Source organism: Bos mutus, chromosome 17 (genome assembly GCF_027580195.1).
Source record: "Bos mutus isolate GX-2022 chromosome 17, NWIPB_WYAK_1.1, whole genome shotgun sequence".
Lineage (NCBI taxonomy): Eukaryota > Metazoa > Chordata > Mammalia > Artiodactyla > Bovidae > Bos > Bos mutus.
The window spans coordinates 21129301-21148213 of record NC_091633.1 but is presented as its reverse complement, the minus strand read 5'-3'; the positions used below and the strand labels follow the sequence as shown (position 1 = coordinate 21148213).

At 57.9% G+C, this 18913-nt stretch overlaps 1 protein-coding gene across 13 annotated transcripts in view; it reads left to right on the top strand.

Moving 5' to 3' along the window:
- Positions 1 to 13709, top strand: part of NCOR2 (nuclear receptor corepressor 2) — a 236523-nt gene extending 222814 nt beyond the window's left edge. For 8 of the 13 annotated variants that reach the window (XM_070386316.1, XM_070386313.1, XM_070386318.1 and 5 more), the window contains 10 exons: positions 1027 to 1454; positions 2718 to 2867; positions 3036 to 3181; positions 3670 to 3863; positions 5394 to 5543; positions 6165 to 6310; positions 7699 to 7752; positions 10415 to 10639; positions 11781 to 11960; positions 12534 to 13709. In XM_070386316.1, the coding sequence (XP_070242417.1) occupies positions 1027 to 1454; positions 2718 to 2867; positions 3036 to 3181; positions 3670 to 3863; positions 5394 to 5543; positions 6165 to 6310; positions 7699 to 7752; positions 10415 to 10639; positions 11781 to 11960; positions 12534 to 12715 (1855 nt within the window). In that variant the 3' untranslated portion in view covers positions 12716 to 13709. Of the gene's footprint in view, positions 1 to 1026; positions 1569 to 2717; positions 2868 to 3035; positions 3182 to 3669; positions 3864 to 5393; positions 5544 to 6164; positions 6311 to 7698; positions 7753 to 10414; positions 10640 to 11780; positions 11961 to 12533 lie in introns of all 13 variants that reach the window. The other 5 variants (XM_070386321.1, XM_070386325.1, XM_070386319.1 and 2 more) reach the window with 3 other exon arrangements.
- Positions 13710 to 18913: the final 5204 nt, after the last annotated feature.

Sequence of the window (18913 nt, the reverse complement as noted above, 5' to 3'; positions counted from 1 at the left end):
CTGAGAGCTCCCTTGCTGTTTGCTTGTTTTCCACCCAGAATCGTTACCTTCAAGCAACTGCCACAATAATAGGAGTTTAATTTATCATGTTATCATATGAGCCTGTACGTAGTGTGTCTCCTCGCCTAGAACATAAGGCAGTTTTGTCTGTTTTGTGCCCTGTCATATCCCTGATGTCTAGAACAGTGCCTGACATAGTAGGTGCTCAGTAAGAGGTTTGGGGTTGATGGGATCATGGATGGATGGGTGGTGGGTGGATGGATGAATGCATGGATGGGCGCATGGGTGGATGGATGGATGGATGGGTGGATGGATGGGTAGATGGATGGATGGATGGATGGGTAGATGGATGGATGGGTGCATGGGTGGATGGATGGATGGGTAGATGGATGGATGTGTGGGTGGGTGGATGGATGGGTAGATGGATGAATGGGCGTGTGGGTGGATGGATGGATGGATGGGTAGCTGGATGGATGGATGGGTGCGTGGGTGTGTGGGTGGATGGTTGGATGGGTAGATGGATGGATGGATGGGTGCATGGGTGTGTGGGTGGATGGATGGATGGGTAGATGGATGGATGGGTGCGTGGGTGGATGGATGGGTGCATGGGTGGATAGATGGATGGATGGGTGCGTGGGTGGGTGGATGGATGGGTAGATGGATGGATGGATGGGTGTGTGGGTGGATGGATGGATGGATGGGTGCATGGGTGGATGGATGGATGGATGGTAGATGGATGGGTGCGTGGGTGTGTGGGTGGATGGATGGATGGATAGATGGATGAATGGGTGTGTGGGTGGATGGATGGATGGATGGGTAGATGGATGGATGGATGGGGTAGGTGAGGCCCTATGGCATGGGGTCTCGCAGGCCACAGTTGGGAGGGTTTATTCTGGGGAATGTGGGAGCTATTCTGGGCAGTGGCGACCCCTCAGAGTGTCAAAGTGAGTGAGTGACCCTGCCTCAGCCTCAAGGGCCACAGCTACGACTCCTGCAGCTGCTGACCCTCCCTCTCTCCTCCCCCAGGTCCACCTCCACCTCCTCGCCTGTCCGCCCAGCTGCCACATTCCCACCCGCCACCCACTGCCCGCTGGGCGGCACCCTCGACGGGGTCTACCCCACCCTCATGGAGCCTGTCTTGCTGCCTAAGGAGGCCCCTCGGGTCGCCCGGCCCGAGCGGCCCCGTGCGGACGCTGGCCACACGTTCCTCGCCAAGCCTCCAGCCCGTGCCGGGCTGGAGCCCGCTTCCTCCCCCGGCAAGGGCTCTGAGCCTCGGCCCCTGGCGCCCCCCGGCTCCGGCCATGCGGCCATCGCCCGCGCCCCAGCGAAGAGCCTCGCGTCCCACCACGCCAGCCCGGACCAGCCGGCGCCCCCCGCCTCAGCTGCGGACCTGCACCGGGAAAAGACTCAAAGTAAACCCTTTTCCATCCAGGAATTGGAACTCCGTTCTCTGGGTAAGACCACCCTGACAGCGGCCACCTTCATAGACGCGATAATCATGCGTCAAATTGCTCACGATAAAGGGCCGCGAGAAGGAGGTTCGCTGGCCAACGACTCCCCTCGCGATGGTAAGACTTCCGGCCCCGCCGCCCACCCACCCCGTCTTGTGGCCTAAAGATATTTTCAGATCTCTGCTTTTTATTTTTCCCCTCCCCCCATTTTTCGTTGGTTTTGGTATTTTGTTTTGAAGCTCGTCTTCGTCGATTGCACGCTCTGATGATTCCTCAAGCTGCGCCTACCCACCCCTCCGATCGGAGGGGGGAGCACTGCATCATTTGCACATCGTTTTTATCATGATTTTTCTTTTTTCTTTTGGATTTTCGCTTTTTTTTCCTTTAATGAATGGATCTGTGATTTTGACTCCAGCCGCGCCTCCCATCTCCCCCTTTGTACCTTTGTCTGGGGAGCGGGGCTGCGGAGGGGCGCAGGCCCACGCCTTTGCCTGCTGCTGTGTGTGGTTTGGAGGCTGCCTCCCCCACCCTGCCCCACTGCCCCCGAGGCGTACAGTGAGGGGGACGTCAGGGAGGAAAGAGAAACACCCTCCCGCTTCCCAGGAGGAGCTGGGAACCTGGCCCCAGCGTCCTCTGCCCAGGTTGTGAGGGGGTCTTGGGGATGCTCTGGCCCCATGTCTACCTTGCCGACCCACCAGCCAGCTTCCCCAGGGAAGAGGGGAGTCTTCTGTGCCTGTCTCCCACCTCCAGCCCCAGCTCAGGGCTCCTCTGTGCTGGAGAGGGGGATGTGGGCGGACAACCCTGGGATCTGAGTGTCACTCGCCACCACACTGACCTCACACCCTCGCCACCCATCCGCTACCTCTACACTCCCTTGCCCGAAACCCATCCTGCGCCATCTCAGTCCGCACGTCCGGCCCCCACCAGCCGGGTCTGTCTCCGGTCCCCCTTTGGCACCTTGTTGCTGTCCGTCTCTCACTGTCTCTGGGTCTCTCTCCATCTCCCTCCACCTGTCTGCCTGTGTGTCTCGTTCTCTGCCTTTCTTCTCCGTCCACCTCTCTCTGCAGTGCTGTCTCACCCTCCTTTCCCGACATGTCCCCACCCCTGGCTGGCCAGCAGCCCTCACGCTGGCTCACTCCCGCTGTCCGTCTGCCCAAATCTTCCCCGCCTCTGGCCCGGGGGAACCCATCCAGCGTGGAGGGGCGGGCTGGGAAGGGCAGCCCTGGCCCTGGCTTTGGCCTAACTCAGGGCCTCGCCCGGCTGCAGGTTACCACGGCGGCAGCTACAGCCCCGACGGGGTAGAGCCCGTGAGCCCCGTGAGCTCGCCCAGCCTGACCCATGACAAGGGGCTCCCCAAGCACCTGGAGGAGCTCGACAAGAGCCACCTGGAGGGAGACCTGCGGCACAAGCAGCCAGGTGGGGTCCCGCCCCACACAGATGGGGAAGCCAAGGCACTCGGAGGTGGTGGAGTCAGCCCCGTGTCTCAGCTCAAAGGGCGGAGCTGGGATCTGAGGACGGCAGCCCTGGGGGGCACCGGCCTTGCCTACCCCAGCCACGCCCTGACCAGCCCTGCTCTGCCCGCAGGCCCAGGAAAGCTCAGCGGCGAGGCGGCACACCTCCCACACCTGCGGCCGCTGCCCGAGAACCAGCCCTCGTCCAGCCCGCTGCTCCAGACCACCCCAGGGGTCAAAGGTCACCAGCGGGTCGTCACCCTGGCACAGCACATCAGTGTAACTACCCCACCTCGTCATTGCCTTTGCACCTGGGGCGGGACTAGGTCCTGAGAAAGGGAGGGGAGGAGGGTCCACACGTCCTCTGACAGGTAAACTGAGTCCTGGGTAGGGGTGGGGGGCGAACCAGGGATCTGGGGGTTGGCAAGGGCACGTCATGCCGGGGGTCCCAGAGTCGTCTCCAACTCAGGTGTCCCTCCTCCTCCACTGATGGGGCGTCAGGTGCACAAGCCCATCCACGATCCATACCTCACACACGCTGGCCAGTTGAATCTGACCCATCTTGGGCCCAGGTGGGGACTTCGGGCCTCACCCCATGCACCTGGGGGCATTGAGCTGCTATAAACAGGCTCAAAGCTCCTGGGGAGCCGAGGACCACGCCCCAGGGTTCTACCCCCAACGCTAGCTCAGCCCTCACCCCATCTGGAAGGTTCTGGCAGCTGGCTGGCACCTGACCGTTCATGTCTCCTCTGATCCTTGGCCTGCAGGAGGTCATCACGCAGGACTACACACGGCACCACCCACAGCAGCTCAGCGCACCCCTCCCCGCCCCCCTCTACTCCTTTCCCGGAGCCAGCTGCCCTGTCCTGGACCTTCGCCGCCCACCCAGCGACCTCTACCTCCCACCCCCGGACCACGGCACCCAGGCCCGTGGCTCACCCCACAGTGAAGGGGGCAAGAGGTGAGCAGGGGTGGGAGACAGGGTGCCCCTTGCCAGTCCCCACTGAGGAGCTTCGTTAGGTGTCTGCTGCGGGAAGGGTGAAGCTAAGGGAGGTTGGGGAGTTGGCTCAAGGTCACAGAGCAGCTGGACCCCTAGCTGATATGTACACCACACTCTGTGGGGGTTCCAGGCACCAAGCTAAACCCTTCACACACGCCAACCAGGATCCTCACCACAGCCTCAGGAAGTATAGGCAGTGTTACCCCATTTCACAGATGAAGAAACTGAGGCATGGAGCAGTGAACTCACTTGCCCACAGGGACGCAGCCAGTAAGTGGCAGAGCTGGGATTCGAAGCAGAGCTGTGTGACGTGAGAGCAGCCTCCTAGCAGGCACCCATGCACTTCACACTCCTGGTTACCCCGAGGGGCCCCTGGTCGGAGAGGAGAGGGAAGGGCCCCCCTGAGGGCCCTCCATTAGGATGAGGGAGCCACTCCGGGTAGCACACAGAGGAAAGGAGATGGCAGGATGTCCTTGGGGGAGCAATGGGGTCCCTGGCGTGGGGGAGCAGCAGGCGTTCAACAAAGTACCCGCCATGGGCCAAATCCCGCCATAGCCTGTTCTTGCACAGTCCGTGAGCTAAAGACGTTTTTACGTTTTTAAAGGATTATTCTTTTTATTTTTTTTTTTTTTTTTTTTTCTAATTTTATTTTATTTTAAACTTTACATAATTGTATTAGTTTTGCCAAATATCAAAATGAATCCGCCACAGGTATACATGTATTCCCCATCCCGAACCCTCCTCCTCCTCCCTCCCCATACCATCCCTCTGGGCCGTCCCAGTGCACCAGCCCCAAGCATCCAGCATCGTGCATCGAACCTGGACGGGCATCTCGTTTCCTACATGATATTTTACATGTTTCATTGCCATTCTCCCAAATCTTCCCACCCTCTCCCTCTCCCACAGAGTCCATAAGACTGTTCTATACATCAGTGTCTCTTTTGCTGTCTCGTACACCAGGTTATTGTTACCATCTTTCTAAATTCCATATATATGCGTTAGTATACTGTATTTATGTTTTTCCTTCTGGCTTACTTCACTCTGTATAATAGGCTCCAGTTTCATCCACCTCATTAGAACTGATTCAAATGTATTCTTTTTAATGGCTGAGTAATACTCCATTGTGTATATGTACCACAGCTTTCTTATCCATTCATCTGCTGATGGACATCTAGGTTGCTTCCATGTCTTGGCTATTATAAACAGTGCTGCGATGAACATTGGGGTACACGTGTCTCTTTCCCTTCTGGTTTCCTCAGTGTGTATGCCCAGCAGTGGGGTTATTCTTTTTAAATGAAGAATAATATAGTCGAGACCACAACTGGCCCATCACCCCTGAAATACTTACTATATGGCCCCTTATAGGAAAAGTGTGCTAAGCGCAGGTTTAGAGTGAGGCAGGGCTTGCAGGGGAGTGGAGGGAGGGGTGCACCCCCTTCAAGAGAGAGAGCTCAGAGCTCTGACCACCGTTGGGACCCTCTCTCCACCCAGGTCTCCAGAGCCAAGCAAGACATCAGCCCTGGGCAGCAGCGAGGATGGTATCGAACCTGTGTCCCCGCCGGAGGGCATGGTGGAGCCTGGGCATCCGCGGGGCACCATGTACCCGCTGCTGTACCGGGACGGGGAACAGGCGGAGCCCAGGTATCTTCTCGGTGGCCCCTCCCCTTCCTGGGGTGCTCAAGAATACAGCCCTTGCCCACCTGTGGCCTCGGTCCATCGCTGTGCAATTGGGGGCTTGACAAGGGCTTCGGGGTGCAACTGAGGACCTCAGACCTACTGTTAAACAAGGTCGAAACTTGGGAGACCTCCATGACAACTTCCAGAGTCTTGGGCTGGGGTCTCTCAGCTCAGGCTGGGCCCCTGTTGCCGACACTTGAGGATCTGAGATTTAAAGAGCTAAATGTTCTGAACCAAGCCAGGGCCCAGGGTGGGGATGGAGGCAGAGAAAAAAACCCCCTCATCTCAGGGGAAGGTGTGATCTGAGCCTGTTTTGGTTCCACAAGCCCTTTTCTGGGCGTCTGACTGTGGTAGGCAGACAGGTATGGCCCACCAGGACAGCTGGGGTTCTCCAGAGATATCCTGAGCCAAGAATAGAGGATTTCAGGAGACATGGTCCCTAAGAGACCAAGGAAGCAGGCTCGGGGGTGGGAGAAGCATCATTCTGAATTTCTAAGGCAGCTCAGGTGGTAAGCGCCCCGTCATCAAGGGTGTGCAACCTCAGCGCCAAGTGAACTGACCTGGGATGTCTGATTCTTACAACAGGATGGGCTCCAAATCTCCAGGCAACACCAGCCAGCCGCCAGCGTTCTTCAGTAAGCTGACCGAGAGCAACTCGGCCATGGTCAAATCTAAGAAACAGGAGATCAATAAGAAGCTGAACACCCACAACCGGAATGAGCCAGAATACAGTAAGGGGCCCACCTCTCCCCGGGAGTGGGGTGACGGGGAGCAGGATTGGGGACCAGCAGGGCCGGGTGGACCTGCCGACCACCTCTCCCGCTGGCCCGTCACCTCATGTTCAAGGAGCCCAGGGTGGTCTCTCTTTTTGCTGTAGGTATCTGGTGGCACAGAATGCAGTGCCCAGAATGGTGCCCAGCACACAGAGGGCTCTCAGGGAATATTTGCATGAACGGGCCAGTTCACGCTGGGCACCAGCAACTGAGGTCATGCTCATACAAGGGCTCCATGTGTCTGCCACTCACGGTGTTCCTCACATATGTGATTTTCCCCTGTTTGTGTGGTTCCTGGATGTCAGTCCTAGCTCAGCTCCCCACCCCTATTAGCACAGCGCCTGGCCCATAACAGACGCTCAGGAGAACCTGTGAGCCGGTAAACCAATGAATGGAGGGTCCTCACATCCCCAGCTTCAAAGAGCTCTTTAGTCAGGGGGAGTTCGAGGGCCTTGCAGAGCCTTTTCTTCTTCTGGGGCTGGCATCACAGCCTTTCAGACAGTCCCTGGCCCAGGCTGTTAAGTCCAGAACCTTGTCCAGTGCCGTGCACTGGCCAGCGGATGAGCAGCCCCCGAGAGCTGGCTCAGAATGCAAAATCTCAGATGTCAGGGCCACCTGGCTGTGACCTCTGTCACCCCATTGGTCACCAGGATTGATTTGGCTGACCTGGCTGTCTGGCAGGTGTCCCCTTCCTCCCTCACTGCTGCACGCGTGTGCCTCCCAGAGCCGTGTGCACAGTTAAAGAGGATGACCCCCTCTTTGGTCAAGGGTGGATGAGTAGCTCTGTGCTCCCCTCTAGCTGTGCTAGAACCTCCACACAAGCACTCAGAGTCCATTTGTAGGAGAATCCCATGGACAGAGGAGCCTGAAGGGCTGCAGTCCATGGGGTCTCTTGCAAAGAGTCAGATATGACTGAGCAACTTAGCACACACACATAGGGTAGTCAAACTTCCAAAACTCGAGACATAGCCAAGTGAGGTGTTATGTATGGCAGGCTGTCTTTTTTAAAAAGAAATACAGACTCTCAAGTGCTGCCCCAGGTGGTGCTAGTGGTAAAGAATCCACCTGCCAATGCAGGTAGATGTCAAGAGACACGAGTTCAATCCCTGGGTCGGGAAGATCCCTTGGAGGAGGGCATGGCAACCCACTCTAGTATTGTTGCCAGGAGAATCCCATGGACCGAGACTAAGCCTGCTGCATTGCACAAGCTCCTGGTTGGCGCACCTTGCCTAGACCAGACAGGGGAGCGGGGCGGGTGGCGGGGGCGTGGGGTGGGGGGGACGGGGCAGATGATTTCCAGGATCCATGGGCCCATCGCCCTCACCCTTCTTATCATCCCCCTCCAGATATCGGCCAGCCGGGGACGGAGATCTTCAACATGCCCGCCATCACTGGAGCAGGTAACCATCCATCCCGGGGGCCACCAGCCCTGTGCCTGTCCCCCTACCCCAGCCCCGTCACTATGCACCCTGGGAGGTCACACTGGGTGTCTGGACCCAGGAGGAGACTCGGGAGTGAGGTCATGGAGGTCTCTGGGCCCCACATTGGCTGTAGCCGTGGTGACAAGCAGCCTTTCTCAGTTCGAGTGTGTCCCCTCCTCTGGTCTAAGCAAACCTTGCAGTGGGGATACAGATGCACATAAAAGGCCGGAGGCGGGGGAGGGAGAGGCCTGCAATGAGTCTCTATTTGAAGTTCAATTTCAAGGCCTCCTGGTGCATTTAGGACAGTGTTAGAATCACACACAGCTGTCCAGAAACTTGCCCGGCTTGTTTGTTGGGGTCTCAGATGGAGACTCGAGTCTGTGGATGGGGAGTGAGCCTGTGTGCATACAGGCTGCCCTCGCAGTCCAGGTGGGCATTTTATATAGTTAGAGCATCAGTTTTACTTGAAAATGCTAGCCAGGGGGCTAGGGGAACACTGCAGATGTATTCTGAGAGGAGCGTAAAATCCACACGTGTGTTAAAGCTGAAACTTAAGCCTTCTATGATGCATTGGAAGCCCTTGGGGTTGGATCCCCCAGCCTCCAGTAGGGGCCACACTGTGCATTTCTGCTGCCTCTGTAGGGCTGGGTGGGGAAGGGCCTTGTGTCTGGTGTGAAAAGGCTGAGCCCAGAGCAGATGGGGCTGACGCTCTGCCAGAGTGGGAGCATCTTCGGGAGGAACACAGGGGGACATATTGACCTTCTCTGGGGCCATCACAGCTCCAGGCACGGGGTGAGCAAAAGACAACTATTGGATTTTATCAAGGGGCCACGGGGCCTCTAAGTGCTGAGCCTTAGGCAACAGGGAGGAGGCAGTTTGGTCGAAACAACAAGATGGTCAGAAATGGATGTTTCCAGAATGTTCTGAACCTTGACTGAAACACTGAGACACGCAGGTGCACGTGTATGTAGAAATTCATGCGCAACAACCAAGATTTATGTGAAAACTTGTATATAAATTAGATCCAACTTTTTTTTTCCCGAAGCCGTGTAATCCAAACAAAAGAATTTCCCCCAGACCTTAGTCTCTGCTGCTTTAGCTCCTGCTTCAGGACTGGCGGTGGGTCAGCTTCCTGACTAAGCACCAGTCAGACCATGTATCCATGACCTTGGTGTCAGGCTCATCTGTGATTATAGGATGCTAACCTACTGAGGAACCATCATGACCAGCATCCCTCACATCTTTTTTTTCCACTTCCCTCTGTTTAAGTCTGTAGGATCATAAATGCTCTCCCTGCCCCTCCACCCATCCATCACCCCTGTAGGAAAATTTGCTTTTTCTTGATGGACATGGCTTTTTTTTTATTTGAAGTGCTGATGAAACATGGCCAACACCCAGTTAAAAAAAAAAAAAAGTCAAGGGGTCTTGTGGCTGTGAACGAGTTTGAAAGTAAAAGGAAGAAGAGAAAAAGGAAACGTAGACAGCAGATAGTTGCTTTAGAAATGTGATCTTAGAAGCTGCCGTGTCACGAAGTCAGCAGTCCAGTTTACAGATGAGTCAGGGGTCAGCCAGACTTGCTAATCATACAGTTGGCTCGGAGCAAAAGTTTTAAAATTCATGAAAAATTCTGCCTGGTGGCAGGCAGAGAGCTTTGTCAGCGGTTTTTGAAAGCGAAGTCTGGTTTAACAACAACAACAAAAAATACCCCAAAGAGGCACATTCCCCAGGGTTTGCAAAATTAGTCCCTAGGAAACACGAGAGGGTCAGAAAACCTGGTGAACAGAAAAAGAGGAGTAACTGGCTTGACTTCGCAGTGGGTGTCTGGAAGGCTCCACGGGGGCAACCATCGATCGGACCACTGTGGGCCGGGGTGGCCGGGCGGGCGCGGCCAGGCCACTGTCTCCAGCTCTGCCCTGACCCCCGCACGCACCGTAACTGCATGGCTGCCACCCTCCCTCACCGTCCGTCTCTGCACCTCTCTCTCCTCGTGGCTCCCTGGGTGGGGAGAAGGCGTGGGAGGAGAGTTAGGCCCCAGCTGTGGGGGGGTGGGGGACAGGCAGGGGGCTGGGGGCTCCCAGGTGGGGGCAGCCAGAGGACTCTCTGGTCACCTTTCCCCCGTCCCTCTCCGCAGCCCTGGGAACCAAAGAAGGACTCCCCCATGCCCAGCACTGCACGCAGGCTGGGCTTAGTTTCCCTGCAGCCCTTTCCCCTCAATAAGGGAACCTCTGATCCCGCCCTCCACCCTACTCCCTGTTTTTAAGTCCACTTGGATTTTAAATAATGACGCAGCCCCAGCTGGGGTTAGGGAGCCAGAAAGAGCTTCCGATTCCCCAGAGGGCAGAGTAGAAGTGAGGCTTGGTGGGGGGTGATGAGCATGTAACTTCCCCAAAGCCCACCTCTCCCCCTCACCCGCACCAGGAATCCCTAAGAGTCTCCAGTGTCCGAGTCAGAGGGAGGCCTCCCACCCATCGCCCCACAGGGAAGACCAGGGCGGGCGGGGTAGACAGGGAAACCGATCGTCGCTTTGCCGAAATGTGCTCACTGTGTATTCTCTCTTCTCCTCCCTCTCTCCCTCTGTGCTTCTCTCTCCCTCCCCCTCTGGCCCCCTCCTGGCCCCTCTGTGTGTGTGTCTCTCTCCCAGGCCTCATGACCTGCAGAAGCCAGGCGGTGCAGGAGCATGCCAGCACCAACATGGGGCTGGAGGCTATTATTAGAAAGGCGCTCATGGGTAAATATGATCAGTGGGAAGAGCACCCGCTCAGCGCCAATGCTTTTAACCCTCTGAATGCCAGTGCCAGCCTGCCCGCTGCTGCTATGCCCATAACCGCTGCTGACGGACGGAGCGAACACGCACTCACCTCGCCAGGTCTGCAGGCCTCCTCCCGCCTCGGCCCTCCAGCCCCGCCCGCCCGCCCCGTCTTTCCCCACCCTGGTGTCATTAATCCTCCCGCCGCCTCCTCCTCCTCCTCCTCCTCCTCCTCCTCCACGGTCCTCTGACCAACGCCCCCCCTCCCGCCCCCCACCCCCAGCTTTGGAGCTTGTGACTTGACTTTTTTGTGCGTGTTTGACGTGGTCCTGGAGTTGGCTAACCCCAAGCTGGGTGGGCACCCCCAGGTGTCCCAGTTGCCCCGGGTCCGCCCTTGCCCACTGGGCACGAAGGAGCTGCCGCTTTTCTAAAACCACTCACACCGCTGCCCGAGCCCTGCCCCGCCTTCCTCGAACCCTGCCGGACACAGGTCCCCGGATGCCCGCGTCCTGGCCTCTGTGTCTCCTTGGGGGCGATCGGGCTGGAGTGAGGACCTTACCTTCTGTGTGTGGATCAAGGGGACCCCTGGGCTCATGGGCAGCCAGGCCAGTGGGCTCTGTGCCTGCAGTGGCCACCATGCATGTCCTCGGCTGGCCCTCGGGCCTGCTGGGGAGGAGACCAGGGTCTGTGTGCCAGACCCAAACTCAGATGAGTTAGGGAAACCACACGGACCGGCTCGCCCTCAGCCCTGGGTCCCTAATCATAACCACATATCAGAGCAAGGGCTGGGCAAGGAGAGCGCTTGAACCATTTTTCTAACCTGGACGCTGTGGCCCCAGGACATTTCTGGACTTAAGGCGAGCCGAGGCCTGGCCTCAGGGCCCCCGGCTTCCCTGCAGAGGGCCTGCACCCCACCAGGCCCCAGCACAGTCCTAGGGCCATGGTCAGGGTCAAGCCAGAGGCCTGAGGCTTTGTGCTTGGGGTATTAGCCCATAGTGGGTAGATGGGCCTTGGGGCAGCCTGAGGGGGCTTTGCACATAGTTCTATCCACTGCCCTAGTAGAAACCCCTGCACATCCAGGCGCATGGCTGGGTCTGGACATCTGGTTGACCTCTTTGGCTTCCCAGGGCGTGGGCTGCTGTTCCCCCTCCCTGGGGGGCCCAGGAAGCAGGGGGTCAGGGCCTCACCCATCCCCCAGTCCCCACAGCATGAGACCTGTCCTCACAGTCCAACGCGGCCCCTTCCGTGTGTCTCCCTGCAGGTGGCGGCGGGAAGGCCAAAGTCTCCGGCAGACCCAGCAGCCGAAAAGCCAAGTCCCCAGCCCCGGGCCTGGCGTCTGGGGACCGGCCACCCTCCGTCTCCTCGGTGCACTCGGAAGGAGACTGCAACCGCCGGACTCCACTCACCAATCGCGTGTGGGAGGACCGGCCCTCGTCCGCAGGTGGGCACCTGGGCTGGGCAAGGGGGCCAGGCCAGCTGCTTGAGCACCTACTGTGCACAGAGCGTGTGGTCAGGCCTGTTCTGAGAAAACCACTCAGGGCCCTGCCCAGCTAAACTCAGGCTTGCACAGGGTCAGGACACTTCCTGTAAGGGCCCAGCTGGAGGGCAAGGGTGCAGTTAGAGAGGATGAAGGATTCCGGAAGTGAAGAGAGAAGCTCGTGGGCAGGGACCAGTCCCATGGGTTTGCAGGGGGTTGCAAGGGAGCCCCCCACCCCCGATTTCTCTCTGAGTGTGGGGAGGTCCCTAGTGGAGGTTCAGGAGATCCCTTGGCTGCAGAACAAGCCCCAGGGACAAGGGCAGGAGCAGCGAGGAGGCTCCTGCAGGGCTGGAAGATAGGCTGCTGGGCATGGATGGGATGGGAGTGGTGGCAGGGAGTCCAGGCGGGAAGTTTGAGAACCTTCAGGAGATAGAAGGGGCAGCCGAGGCAGGAGGGCGAGGCCCCAGAGTTGCAGGTGGGTGGGGCCCACAGGGACTGCCTGGCTCACCGAGTTGTCTCTCCCGGTCTCTCCGGCAGGGTCCACCCCGTTCCCCTACAACCCCCTGATTATGCGGCTGCAGGCAGGGGTCATGGCCTCCCCGCCCCCGCCCGGGCTCCCCGCGGGCAGCGGGCCCCTGGCCGGCCCCCACCACGCCTGGGACGAGGAGCCCAAGCCGCTGCTCTGCTCGCAGTACGAGACGCTGTCCGACAGCGAGTGACGGTCAGAGCGGGGAGGGGGCAGCGAGCAGCTGGAGCAGCGGGGCGAGGAGCGGGCGGCCGCCGACTCCCCGCACCGAGGAAGGAGCCCCTGAGTCTGCCTGTGCGCCCATCCGTCCGTCCGTCCGTCCGTCCGTCCAGAGCCGGCATCCTTGCCTGTCTAAAGCCTTAACTACGACTCCCGCCCCGGCTGGCCCGCGCAGTGACCTTACTCAGGGGATGTTTACCTGGTGCTCGGGAGGGGAGGGGCCGGGCCGGGCAGGGGGCGCAGCAGGCGTGTGTGGCAGCCACACGCGTACAGCCGGGGCGGCCAGGGACCCAAAGCAGGACGACCACCCACCTCCCACGCCACTGCCTCCCCCCTTAACGCATTTGGAACCAAAGTCTAAACTGAGCTCGCAGCCCCCGCACCCCCAGCCCCGTCTGCCCCCAACCCCCCTCCCGCTTAGCACTCTGGACAGACGGACACGGGCCCTGTCCAGGCCCCAGCACTCTTTTCCCCGGGCCCCAGGGGCTGCCCCAGCCGACGAGACCGCGGGAAACCGAATCAGGCCAGGTGGGCAGGCGACAGGGCCGGGTGCGGCCTGGGGCGAGCGGCTGCTCCGAGGAACTGGACTGTTTCGTTCACGCAGCATTGCCGCAGCGGCGGGAAGGAAAGGCAGGTGTAAATGATATATTGGTTTACAGGGTATATTTTTGATACCTTCAATGAATTAATTCAGATGTTTTAAGCAAGGAAGGACTTACCCAGTATTATTGCTGCTGTGCTTTCGATCTCTGCTTACCGTTCAAGAGGCGTGCGCAGGCCGACAGTCGGTGACCCCATTGTCCGCAGGACCAAGGGGGGGTGGGAGTTGCCGGCCCCCAAGCCCCCCTGCGTCCTCCCTTCCTTGGGCAGAATGAATTGATGGGTATTCTGTGACCGCCATCTGCGCACGGCGGTGGCGTCCTGTCATTTACACATGTTCTTCTCATTAAAAAGCAAATTATACTCGAGTTACAGAGCCTCCTTCTCTATCTCGGACCCGCAGCCCGGAGGGTGGGCAACACAGAACGGGACAGTGGGAGTGTAACCCTGTGGGGGACATGGGCACGTCCCCGGGCTCCCCAGACTCGTCCCATCTGCAGCTGAATGTTGTTCAGTTGCTCAGTCGTGTCCGACTCTTTGCAACCGCGTGGACTGCAGCAAGCCAGGCTTCCCTGTCCTTTACTATCTCCCAGAGCAAACTTATGTCCATTGAGTCAGGAATGCTATCCAACCATCTCATCCTTTGTCGTCCCCTTCTCCTCCTGCCTTCAGTCTTTCCCAGCATCAGGGTTTTTTCCCAGTGAGTCGGCTCCTCTGCAGGCGAGCATTTATACCAATGGTAAGGACGTCAGTGTGCGGACATTGAACCATCACACCCATGGTGGGAGTATTGAATTTTCACCCACGAGGAGGGTATCGGAAATTCACACCCATGCTGACAGTGTCCAAGACAGGCATCATCAACACTGAACTGTTAAAATACCTCAAAAGTTATTATTCTGGGACTTGGCTGGTGGTCCAGTGGTTAAGAATCCACCTTGTAGTACAGGGGGCACGGGTTTGATCCCTGGTCAGGGAACTAAGATCCCACATGCTGCGGAACAACTCTGCCTGTGCACAGCAGTTAAGATCCCGTATGCCACGACTAAGATGCGGCACAGCCACATAAATAAATACTTTAAAAAGTAAAAATTATTCCACCTACGCCTCGTTAGAAAACAGACAGATCCTTGGCTTTGAATATGAGGCAGAAGAGGGAACAGCCCTCCCACCTCGAGTCTTGAGACATCTGCCGATTGGCGACTTGCGGTTTTGGTTGAACGGGTCTGAAGGGCTGTGCTCTCACGCCTGCCATGTTCCTTCAGGAGCGGAGCCAGCGCTTCAGAGAGGCTGCAGTTCTTAGCAGCAGACATGGTGTGTGGGATGGGCTTTCAGGGTCGGGGGCAGAGGAGAAGAGAGCCAGGGCCGCTGGAGGGAGAAATTGCCATCCCCAGCCCAACCTTTAACCCGGTGGTCAACCCAGCACCCCATCTCCCCAGGGTGTAGACCGGGGCATGGGGGGGAGATCTGCGTTCCCAGGGGACTCTGCCCAGCCTCGCTGGCACTACAAATTTACCCTGCGAACCTTTGTTTGCCGTGAAGGGAGTAGGCAGAGGGCTTGAGTCCCACAGCATGCAGCCTAGCACCTGGGCTGCAGTACTGGTGCCGACAAGCAGGTGGCAGTGTTGGGCCAGCAAAGGGTCTTGTCCTCCGCGGGGCCTCCCTCTGCCTGGGGTGCAGGCCAGCCCCCACCTGGAATCCAGGGTGGGTCAGATTGTACTGGCCACACCAGCCACCAGGGGTTAGCCAGGCATGCTGGTGTCACCCAGGATCCCATGGCTCTTCCCTCAGCTGTAGTCAGACCAGGGGTGGGGGTGAGGGGGTAACACAACTGTCAACCCACAGGGTCATCTCTGCCAGCCCTCTGTCTCCAGGACCTCAGAACTGACACCACCTGGCACCTCTATTCTCAGGGCCGGTAGCACAGACCCCACACCAGGATGTTGGCAGGGCACAGGGAGAACTCAGGTCCTCCTGGTGCCTGCAGAGGGTCCACCCTCTTTTCCAGGCTCAGCCCCCAAAAGGGTTCACCTGACTCCCTTCTGGTTCAGTTTTCTTACTGGTCCATCTTAAAAGGAGCCCAAAGCTGTTCGCATTAATTCCCTGGTAGAGTCTGTCTGCAGTGCAGAAGACCCCAGTTTGATCCCTGGGTTGGGAAGATACCCTGGAGGAGGATATGGGAACACACTCCAGTGTTCTTGCCTGGAGAATCCCATGGACAGAGGAGCCTGGCAGGCTGCAGTCCATGGGGTCACAAAGAGCTAGACACGACTGAGCAACTAACACTTTCATGCTGTTCCCTGACCCCCATTTTCCTGGAAAACTTTTACACACACTTCAAAACCCAGCTAGGTCGTTCCCTCCTCTAAAACCCATCATCTCTCCCGTCTTCTTGCTCCTCTGGGTCTCTGCTAATACACCACAAACTACTGGACAGAACCCCTGGAGAGCAAGGCTCTTGCTTTTCTCTTCTTCTTGCTTTTCTCTTCTTCTATTGTTAACCAAGCCCCCTGGTGACTGGCGAGCTGAACTGACACGTGAGGATCAGATTCAGTAGGAAATGAGAACGTGGTTTGTAAGGTGGGGGACAGTTATTTAGTGTACTTGTGTCTCAGTGTGGCGTTGGTTAGAATGCAGATTCCTGGGCCCCGCCTGGTGGATATGATGATTCTCTGGGTTCACCGTGGGGCCCGGGAATCTGTATTCATCCAGCAGCCCAGATGTTTCTGATGCAGATGCTTTGCAGCCCTCCTGATGGCAGGGGTGGTACCCAAGGTTGGAGCTAGAACCCGATCCCTTCAGTTCCTTGTGGCCAGGACGTCTCCAGTAAGGCCATAGACAGCTCTTCAGAGGAAGGCCCAGCCCACTGGCCTGAAGAGCTGCCATCCACAGGGAAGGCAGGAATGGGCTGGTCCCCAAGGCACTCAGGTTGGCTCAGGACAAGCCTTCCTGGGCCCAGGTGACTCAGACAAAATGACAACTGACCTGGAACAGTCAGGGTGGCTTCCTGGAGGTGGTGGCTCTTGGGGAAGGGATGTGCTGAGTGGGAGGAACCTGTGTGGGCAAAGCATGGGAGGTGAGACCCAGCCAGGGCATTCAGGAGGCCAGGGTGGGTGGACATTGTGTGGGGGCCCTGGAATTTCTGAGACAGAACAAGCAACACCCAGTAAGATGAGGGGCTGGTTTTCTGAAATTGGAGCTCATTGACTTGCGAGGATACGAGTGCTGAGGGGAAAGCAGGCCGGGAAACTAGTGTGGGGCCAGGACAGAGACCCACTGCCTCAGGAAGGGCTCCCATCAAGGGGCCAGACCACGTACGAGACAGGCAGGAGGGAGGTGGTGTAGCCTGCGCGTATGGATGGACCTTGAGGCCAGCTGCCACTTAACGGCTGTGTGACCCTGGCCAAGCCATTTGAACCCTCTGTGCCTTGGTTTTCCCATCTGTAAAATGGGACAATGATATTGCTGGGAGGAGTAACTCAGATCTGGGCTGTGTAGTTCTGTAGAGACACAGTTTACCAATCTGAGCAGGAGTTGGTGGGGTGAGGCCAGGGAAAAAGACATGAATGGGTTTGTTAGGAAAGGAGAGAGGGGAGGGAAAACTCCAGGTGGTCCAGGGACAGTGGCTCATTTGCATATTACCGGGAAGGGGTGGGACTGACTTGATCCCTGGCAGCTGGTGGGAGCGAGCCCTTAGAAGGAAGTGTCTGTCTTCACGCCTCCTCCGGGAAGCCGGGGAAGGTTCAGCTGTGGCAGTCACACGACAGGCTGTCTGTCCATCTCACCCCTCTGGAGTTTGGCCAGGTCCCACTTCCTCATTAGAATGTCTCACCAGCTACTTCACAGGCTCCTTGGGAAGATTAAATGCAAAAAAGTGCTGACAGCAGGGTCAGGCGGTCTGCAGACAGAGAAGGCAGTCCGTGTACATGTCGGCTGCCAGGGCCGCTGTTCGCAGCATCACTAAGGGCGGGTGGGGATGAGACTGCCGCCAGGGCACCTGTCTGTAGGTGGGCGGGGGCTGCCAAGTTGGATTTGAGGCCTGTGAGTGTGATGAACCCAGAGACTGGCTGGGGAGACAGCAGAAGAAGCCTAGCAAAGCAGGTCAGGTTGGGTGTGTGGGGCCAGAGCCGGTCCTCCAACCTGGGAAGTGTTTCTGTGGCTGCGTGAGAGATGGATGCCCTGACCCGCCCCCAGGATGGTCCCAGCTTGATTCAATTGCAGCCGAAGCTTTACCAGCATGGATTCTCACTGTCCCAGCCGCCAGGGAGGTGAAATCATGTGCCCGTCTTGCAGATGCTCAGAGAAGTAAAGCCAGAGACTCTTTCCGGGCACCATGCCCTTCCCATGTTGGTCTTCCCCTCCCAGGGAGCTTAGTGAGCAACCTCTGCCCCCCAAGTTTGCCCAGTGGATCTGGAGAGCGTTGTGGGGAGGACAGAAGACCAAAGTGCCTTCTGCAGGCAGCACCCTGAGCCTCGGTAGTGGGGTCACCAGCCTCTAGGCTCTATTTTAGGGGTAGTAATCTCAAGGGTTGGGACAGGTCCCAGATGAGACGGGCACCGCTTTCTGCTGGTCTCGAAGTCCTCTAGGTTCTGGTAGGACACACAGCTTCTCTAGAGGAAAATTGGGGTGTGCTTGAGGGTCTTGTGGCTGCAACCCTTGCACCCCTCTTACTCCTCCCCACAGGGTGGGCCTCTTGGAACCCCGGCCATACAAGGAAGCAGGCTGGAGTTCCAAGGTCAACAGGGAACATGGAAGCTGTTTGCATGGTCCAAGGAGATGGTCTTGCTTGATTCTCAGAGGCACAAGTGCTGCCCAGGTCCTTGGGGAGGTACTGAGATGGTTGGGGCAGGGGGATGAGGCCTATGGGGGTGACGTCTGTGAAAGACAAAGGCAGGAAGCAGGACCTGGCAGGGATCCAGCCTTGGTCAACCGAGAGCCAAGACGCCCGTCAGAGGGGTCCTGTTCCTGTGCTCTGTGACGAAGCCATCAGCTAACTACACGCCCCAGAAGTTGTTTCTTGAACGGCGACCCCTGGGACATCTCCAAGGTCACCAGGTTCGTTGGCACCAAAATTGCACATGTCAGGAAGCCCAACCCATTTTTCCTTCCAAGTGGGGAGATCAGAGTTGTGACTGGAAAGTAAACTCAGTTGAATTTGCCTGGTGCCAGCGATGTGACCCCAGCGCGCGTGCATGTCCGCACAAGGCCCCAGCGCTGTGTTTGCGCCCCGTCTGTCCTCCCCAAGCAGCCAAGCCCTTGAGGTTCTTTCTCTTGGTGACATGAACTTGTCCCTTGGCCCTGCCCTCCTGCCTCACCGCCCCCACTCCTTGTCAGAGACCATCCTCCTGCAAGGCTGGAGTCCCTGCAAAGACACCAAGCGTGCGTGCTCAGTCGCTTCCGTCGTGTCCGACTCTGCTACCCCATGGACTGTAGCCCACCAGGCTCCTCTGTCCATGGGATTCTCCAGGCAAGAATACTGGAGTGGGTTGCCATTTCCTTTTCCATGGGACCTTCCCAGTCTAGGTATCGAACCCGGGTCTCCTGCATTGCAGGTGAATTCTTTACCCCTGAG